This window comes from Miscanthus floridulus, unplaced genomic scaffold, assembly GCF_019320115.1.
Source record: "Miscanthus floridulus cultivar M001 unplaced genomic scaffold, ASM1932011v1 os_1299_1, whole genome shotgun sequence".
NCBI classification, from domain to species: Eukaryota; Viridiplantae; Streptophyta; class Magnoliopsida; order Poales; family Poaceae; genus Miscanthus; species Miscanthus floridulus.
In genome coordinates, this window is record NW_027097641.1 from 15258 (window position 1) to 23829 (window position 8572).

Here is an 8572-nt window from a genome sequence, read left to right on the forward strand (position 1 = left end):
CGCCGCCACTCAATGGACGTCATCATCGTGCCGAGCGTGGCGCCGATTGTTGATGACACTACAAGTGTCACGGTTTAGCTCGAGCCACTCACACACAGGTGGTTGTTGTGGAGCGGGCGCCGGGTCTAGCCACGGTGCAACCGTGGCTTCCTGCCCCATGCCCGACAACAGCAGTGGTGAGTAGACGGAGCGATTTGACTAGTGCTGCCAGCCCTTCTGTTGGGCCAGAGGCCACGAGCCATTGTCGCAACGTAGAGCTCTCCGCCACGAGCCAGAGCCCCGGTCTAGATTTTAAAAGCATATTTACATCGTGTGTCTATATATATATATATATATATATATATATATATATATGAAAAACTTAAAAAAAAAAGGAAAAAAACAAAAAATTCGGTCTCATTTTCTGCGAGAAAATAGGCTCCGCCGTGCTCGTGCTCCAGCGAGCTCGATGGCCATGCATCCCGGCGCCGGCGCCGGCGCGCCCCCCGCGTCGCCGGTCCACGGCAACGTTGAGTACGACGACTTCCACTGGGACGCCGCCGCCGAGGCGGAGCTTCAGGCCATCGAGGCCGCCTACGCCTCGGCTTCCGCCTCCGCAAAGCGCCGCCGCCTACCCGACTGGACCTACCCATCCCCTTCCCCCTCCTCCCGCCCCCGGTACAGCCAAAGCCCGATGTTCGGTGGATCCACGCCGTCATGGGCCCTCACGCCCCACACACCCCAAGGTGCGCTCCTGCTTTTATCGCCTTTCCCATTCCCCATTTCTGGCCTAGCGGAATTAAAGAACCCTCCTGCTTCTTGAAAATGGGGGCAAGAAATTGCTTTTGCTAGCAATTCGCCACGCATTGGGTTTGGATCACAACAGATTTTGAAAATGCGGGCTAAGAAGTACCTGATCCCCACCGCCGTGTCTTAGGCGCGTAAAAATCATTCTTTTCTGGGTTTTGATCACATCGCTTCTTGAGTTCTTGTGTAACTGAGATGGGAATCATTTTCCTCTTCATCCTGATTACAGGCAATGTGAGGGCAAGACGCCAACAAATATCATTCAGCGGTAAGATAGTTTACTGCAGGACACCTTCAGAGGCGGAGAAGGCTGCAACTGACATCTTACACAAAATTGAGGGGATGAAAGCGCCCGGCCAGGTTTCTCTTGGGTTTGATCTCGAGTGGAGGCCCTTTCCAAGAAGAGGTTTGTTGTTGGAGTCTTCACTATATCTAAATCAAATGAAGTTTGGCCATTCCTCTTTTGTGAACATGTGGTAACTTCTTTCTTGCAAGTAGTTCCATCTGGTAGAACATAACTGGAGCTGTGGTCTTTGCAGGGGAACCACCTTGTAAGGTTGCTGTAATGCAACTATGCATGGAGAAAACTGTGTGCTATGTCCTGCATATTGCTCACTCTGGGGTACCACCTATACTGAAAACTCTTTTGGAGGATAGTTCGTCCATTAAAGTCAGTGCTTTTGCTTGTTTTTACCCTCATATTTTTTCCATTATTTTTTACCTAGACACTATGCTCTAGTTAAATCATGTTAGTCACGGTTCCATGTCTTTTCAGGTTGGAATATGCATAGACAATGATGCAAGGAAAATGTTGAATGATTATGATGTCTGTGTACAACCACTGATGGATTTGTCAACCCTGGCAAATGTCAAGTTAGCTACTCCTCCCAAAAGATGGAGTCTTGCTTCTTTAACTGAAATGATCACATGCAAAGAGGTATATCGATTACACTAAGTATTTATGTCTTTTGCAGCTCCATTAGTAATGTGTGTGGGCGACAAAGTCCAATCTCTGTTCAATTTAAATTTGTGCTCTATTTGTGAATTACACTATCCTGAAAATTCCCACTTTGTAGCTTGTTATTTCGTATTTGTTAAGTTATAGATTTGGTAGGAAGAAACCCAAATTACTTTCTAAATTCCTGATGCTAACTGTGAACTTGAAAATCCTTTTGGTATGCATGTTTATTTGGACTAAAAAAGATCAACGTCGCAATGCACTTTATCATATGTAGCTTTGTTGCTTGTCTGTAGTTGCCGAAGCCGAGCAACATAAGAATGGGGAATTGGGAGGTTGATGTTCTCTCCAAACAACAACTTCAATATGCTGCTACAGATGCTTATATCTCATGGTATTTATATGAGGTACATGAATAAAATAATCAAACTAATTTTGTTCTCATGATAGCCTTTTATTTCTCCTTGATGTTGATAGCCATTAATACTCTTGACTAGGCACTGCAGACTTTTCCAGATTATACTGCTGAAGCTGAAACTGAGTCTGTAAAGGCACAATAGCCTCAAGTGGACATTCTATTGGGAACTGTAGTGTTAGTCTATCAGACAATGCCTGGTGCTCTTTATCTTCACATCTCAATCAGGTCAGAACCCTGGATTCCTAGTCTTGTACCCATACAGTAGTTTTCATTATCACCTCTATGAAGCTGTAGTAAGTCCTTATAACTAGAAGGCATTTGTGTTCATGCCCCTACTTTGAAGGCCAATTGTGATTTTGCCCTTGTTAATTCAACTTTGTGATTTTGCCCCCGCTCTTTCAAAATGAAGATTGAGTTTATTGAGTTTGCCCATATTCTGTTTCATTCACTTAACGGTGTCAAATCAGCTCTAAAAAGGCAAGTTTGCCCCCTGCAGATCTTGCCCACCTTTTCTGATTAGTTTGTGGTTTTACCCCTGTTTTGATATGAAACATTTAGATAGCATTTTGATAGTTTTTTTTTGAGCGAGAATACAGCAGGGGAAGCCCCCACTGTAAGATTTTTTTTATTAAATAAAAAGAGGAAAAAAGAACAAGTCTGCACAACTATACAACAGCCACCAAAACAGAAAGAACAGGTCTAAGGATGACGGAAGAAGAAGAAACTAAGCTAGGGAGTCTATACAAAGAGAGAAAGCCGGTCGTTTAGCATCACTGAATCTCAAAGCTTGCAGTTTAGCTTCCTCCATGAACAGCCTCTTCCAAGAACTAAAGGAGGGACGTCCTCTATCAAAGATGAAGTCATTTCTTTGCTTCCAAATTTGCCAGGCTTCGATGGTGATGATCTCCATGAAAAAAGGGCTCTGAAAATGCTGCTTTGCCTGTGAAAGCATCTGAAAGAATTCATTTGCATAGTTCCACTGGATACCCAAATACTGCCAACACTCTTTACTGAAAGGGCAACTAAAGAACAAATGAAAAGCAGTTTCTTCTACATTATTAGTGCAAAGAACACAGTTGTAGTTGTTCCCTTCCAACTTATGTTTTTTCCTCTTTAGAATGTTTCTTGTGTTCAACCTATCCATGAATAGAAGCCATGAGAAAACTCTCAGCTTATTGCAACACTTGGAATCCCAAATCCAAACAAAAGGGGCTGGGGGCTGAATGTTTTTGTAAGGAAAATTGTAGAAACTAGACGATGTATAGATGTTGCTTCCCCAGATATATCACCAAGAATCTTTTGAGTCCTGCTGTACTTGGATTGTTTGAATGTATTCTTGGAGGCTTTGAAATTCCTGATAGGCTTGCTCAGAGAGGGGGAGATGAAACTGAGACTCCAGGCTGTTATTTAGCAAGAACTGCGAAACTGAAATCCTCTTGTGTTTGGCGAAAGAGTAAAGCCTAGGGAACTTAACTTTCATAACATTGTCATTCCAGAGATCAGACCAAAAAAGGACAGTGGAGCCATCTCCAATCCTGCAATTAGCAATACCTCTGAAGAGATCACATAATTTTAGAATATCCCTCCACCAAAATGACCCCTTGTCAGTTGTTGCATGGGGGATTTCACCATCGGAATAATGAGAAAACCAAACTAGTTTCACCCAGGGGATTTCCTTTTTGTTATAAAACTTGTCCAAGTGTTTGAGAAGGAGAGCAGTGTTTTGGCTTCTGAGGTTGATAATGCCTAGCCCACCCTTTCTTTTGGGCTTGCTACATTTTTTCAATGCAACCAGTGGCTTCACTTTAGCGTTACTGTCAGAACTTCTCCATAAGCAGTGTCTTGTGGTTCTGTCAATGTAGTCAAGGACTGATACTGGAAGTTGTAATGTGCACATGGCATAGGTTGGTAGGGAAGAGATAACTGAGTTTACTAACTGCAGCCTACCAGCATGAGATAGCAGATTTGACGTAGCACTAAATCTTCTTTCAACCTTATTCATGATGAAGCCGAAGTGCTCAACTCTGGGCTTGGTGGTACCCATTGTTAGACCAAGGTATGTGAAGGGAAGTGATTCAAGCTTGCAGCCAAAGACTCCAGCCAATTGCTGTGCTTTTTCAACGTAAAGGTTTAGAGGCACCAAACAAGATTTTCTGTAGTTAACCCTGAGTCTAGTTACTCCAGTAGATTGAGAAAAAAATTCAAGGAGCCCTTTGAGGGTGAAGAGCTCACGTTGTGATGCTTTCATGATCAAGATGGTAGCATCGGCATATTGGATTATAGGATAGTTAGCCATTTCGGTAACTCAAACAATCCATCTCTATGACCTCTGTTGATAATGCATTGTAGTAAGTCAGCAGCCAGCACAAAAAGGAGGGGGGAGAGTGGGTCACCTTGCTTGACCCCACGTTTACAATTAAAGTGTTTACCAGGGACCCCATTGAGGAGATTTCAAAAGCTTGTGAAAATGTATCAAGCTATATCATCAATTGGTCTATACATCTGGTAATTTACACAAGTAGACGTCATCAACCAGTCTACATCTTCACCTACACATCTATCTCCCTAATAATTAAGTGAATAGCTTTCTTCTTCCATGCATGTTATGTGGGCCCATTTATGGCACCCCATGCCTGACAACATATGTCGTAAACCTCAGGTGCGAGTAGACATGCAAGCTGGATACAAACGTGTTTGTGTAGGACACCATGAGTATGAATAGGTGTCCAAGGTACTTTGTTTGCTAACACCCATGTTGGTTCCCTAGCTAGAACCAGAAGTACAATCAACGGATTTTTTTGTAAAAAATACACGGGCTTGCCTAAAATTTGACCATTAATTTAATTCTATCTGAAGTATAAACCATTGAATAAATCATTGAGCCACAAGTTGTTCTGGTGACCGCTCAACAAGCTGTACATTCCATTGCAACACATGGGCATGCTTGCTAGTTGAAAAAAAAGAAACATGAGAGCAGAGGCCGGCTCAACTTGTGGAGGAGCAAGAGGGCGGTTGTGTTGCAGCTTCCTGCAAGGCTCACAGGGCCAGCCAATTGGGCGACTAGTTTGAGCAGGGATGGGCTGAGGCATGGCATGACGGCAGACTCATGACCTACAACGGTGGCATCCTAGAGTAGGGTGGCCTGGTGCAGCAGACTGAGGCAGCAGGTCAAGCCCGTTTGGTGTGGCGGATTGGTGGCCTAGGGCAGCTTGGAGAGCGAGGTGGCGACGCCCTGTGGCGGTGGCACCTAGGCGTGGACAGAGCGGCATGTGCCGAGTCTGGGCAGCAGATTGAGAACTGGATTGGGTTCTCCATAGGGCGATATGGTGAGGACGAGCATATGAGCAGCATGGCACCAACTCACACACGCAGCAGCAGAGTACCACTTCAAAAGAACAGGAGGCAAAGCATCTCATTGGCAGCCAGGAGCCCCACAGCCCCTCATAGCCACCAAATCCTCGAGATGATTGGGTCAAGGATTGGGGATCGAGGAACGTGGTATGCTACTTGAGGAAGGGTTTCCCAAGGCCCGAGATTTTCTCATGTTCCCGGAAAGGGATCAATGTTCTCGAGATGAGGAACATGACATCGTACCACGCCCAGGTGACAGCCCTTGTCATGCTGTTCACCCTCGTTGCTCGCCATTGTCACTATGGTTCGCATGGTGGGTCACAGGAATGATTGGATAAGGTGGGCAGTTTGGTCTTTGCCTATTTTCCAAAAGTTTTTTACTGTTTAATCTGGTTCCATGATGTCCATCTAACAGACATCCAAAACAGGGGTAAATGGTAGCTTCAATTCAAAAAGGCGTGGGCAAAATCACAGAGTTAAAACAAGAGGGGCAAAAGCACCATTGAACTCCTGAATACGAGCAAAATCACCTATGTCCCTAGAACAATCTAGCTAGTTCACCTTTATTGGCATAGCATGCTCTGGTGAAATTATCTGTTATGCAATGGTAATTATTGGATTTGCATTCAATTACACATGGAAGTCTTTAGCCTACTCTTCCCTTGGCTTAAGGAAACTTTAGGTTCCATTTTGGGCCATACGGACATAGCTAGTTTCGAGTTGATTATTAGTTTCATGCACTGAAATCACATTAATAAGTCAATTTCTATGAAAGCATGCCATTGACCTATTTTTAGAACTGTACTCATGATACTATGTGAAATCGCATTATCTCGAGTTATTCAAAAACGGGAAATCTTTATTGTTAAACGGTTGACATGCCAATAATGTTGAGTTTAAATGATTACATAGATTAGTCCATTATACTAGTGAGGTACCTACTAATATGTAGCAAAAACTTCTATCATCAATCTATCTAAAAGGTTGCCATTCTTGGTTCTATGCATGCAGGGTTGAGTAGGAACTACGAAGATCCTTTGTCACAACCAATGAATGGTGAAATCTGTGTGAGTGCGTGTTGTGCGCTTCCAGTTTTCACTTGTGATTTATTCTTCTGATGATTTATTCTCCTCGTATGTTAAGGGTGTGTTTCTACTTTCTTTATTTAAAGAACCTAGCAGTGTTCGTGTTTGTGTTGTATGGGTTCTTACCCATTTTTCTTGCGTATCCAAGGAAAAAAAAAGATGGTTAGTTCCTTTGTCATTACTTAAGGTAAACATGAATTAGAATGTAGTTTGCTTGGGACGATTGAAATTTCTGTACGATAACCAATTTGCTCTCTATTAATGTAAAAGTATGCAGTTCTCATATGTATTGTTCAAAATGAAGAGTGATTTGTAAAGAGCGCTACCATACAAACAACTCATTTGTACAGCGGCGTTATAACCAGGAATTCAAATGGTTCACATCACTTGGGGTGGTGGTTCACTTGTTAAACTGAATGATTTGGATTACCTGGTGGCGATGCTACTGTATAAATTGATTATATTTGAAGCACTTCATATTTGTAAATTGGTTGTGCACCTTTTTTTTTAATTCATAGTGGATTCAGTTTGCTATAGTAGTGTCTCAGTACCCAAGTAGTCCTTGTGCCAATTCCGGGCCTGAAAACCTTTTGCATCATCAAGTTGATTAAGTTGAGCTTAGGTAATAGGCCAACTTCTTATTGGCACAATGATATTTTTTGTACTAGTCCTTGGGCTGAGAGGCATGAGTTGAGGCTTGGTTGGGCCACAGATCTTCTCTCCTGTGCTGGTTGACCGAGCAGATAGCCCAGATAAGTCACTTTGAGATCAGCGCGTGGAAAGGAGCAGATAGCCCATATAAAGGGGGTGCTTGGCTCATCCTCCTAAACTCATCGGATGTTTGACATATGCATGGAATATTAAATATAGACTAATTATAAAATTAATTGCATAGTTTGTGATTAATTTGCGAGACAAATCTTTTAAGCCTAATTAGTTCATAATTTGACAATGTGGTGCTACAGTAAACATGTACTAATGACGGATTAATTAGGCTTAATAAATTCGTCTCGTGGAGTACTGATGGGTTCTGTAATTTATTTTTTTATTAGTACCAAACATCTCATGCGACATTCTCATGTGTCACCTCCTAAATTTTAGTCACCAGATCTAAACACCCCCTAAGTCTGTATCTAAATGGACCTGAGGTTAGATGAGGAATTGACCAAACGGTAAAAGGGATATCCTGATAAGAATTGTTTGGAACCAAAAAGATATCATGATAAGACGGATGATTTAATCCTAGGCTTTTCATCCTTCCACTCTTCTATATCTCAAAACACTTTTTTTTTCCTTTAAACTCATGTCTCCATCACTATAACATCTATCCTGCAGTAAAAACTATGTGGTTTCACAAAATGAGGGTGACACTGAGAAATGACTTCCTAAGTACTAGTGAGCAAATACCTAGATTAGAAATTCAACTTTCTTGGTATGGTCAGGTCAGATGACATGGATTTCCACGGGCTACATTCTCAGGCCTTGTTTGATGTGCAGTAATTCATCTCAATCCACATGTGTTGAAGTAGATTAGAGTAGAATTAAATTAAGTTCTATTCCATTCCACTCTAACACATGTGGATTGAAGCGAATACGCATGCATCCAAATAAGGCCTTAAGGGGTGATTGGAGAAGGGATGTTGCTTTGTAATTTTTCTGAGATTTATTTGCAAACAGGCCCTTTTGTGTGCTCTGCTCTTGGAACTGACAACTGATACACATTGACTGTTGGTATGCGAAGGAACCAAACATTTTTTCAACATTCTGATAAGACTGGCATATACATTACGAAGTCTGTTTTATTTTTTCACACCCAGGTGCTATGCCAATATATGCCATCATGCGTCTTCAGTTCGCGGCATAACAAGTGGCACATTTTCGTCAGTCGCTTTGTGCTGATTTGTTCGGTTGGTCTATAAGCTGCTAGTACTATTTGTACGGCTGATTTGTTGGGAAAGAAAAATACTGTACCAT

At 42.4% G+C, this 8572-nt stretch overlaps 1 protein-coding gene across 2 annotated transcripts; it reads left to right on the forward strand.

The window, feature by feature from the left end:
* The first annotated feature begins 381 nt into the window (after positions 1-381).
* LOC136533907 (3'-5' exonuclease-like) lies at positions 382-7032 on the forward strand. Of its 2 annotated transcripts, none has more exons than XM_066526428.1 (7): positions 382-725; positions 1016-1192; positions 1326-1456; positions 1562-1723; positions 2041-2151; positions 2251-2387; positions 6525-7032. In XM_066526428.1, the coding sequence occupies exons 1-6, from the start codon at positions 449-451 to the stop codon at positions 2302-2304; spliced, it is 912 nt and encodes a 303-aa protein (XP_066382525.1). In that variant the 5' UTR covers positions 382-448; the 3' UTR covers positions 2305-2387; positions 6525-7032. The 2 variants fall into 2 exon arrangements, with proteins under 2 accessions (XP_066382525.1, XP_066382524.1); XM_066526427.1 differs by having other exon boundaries at positions 2242-2387; positions 6525-7029.
* The last annotated feature ends 1540 nt before the right edge of the window (positions 7033-8572 follow it).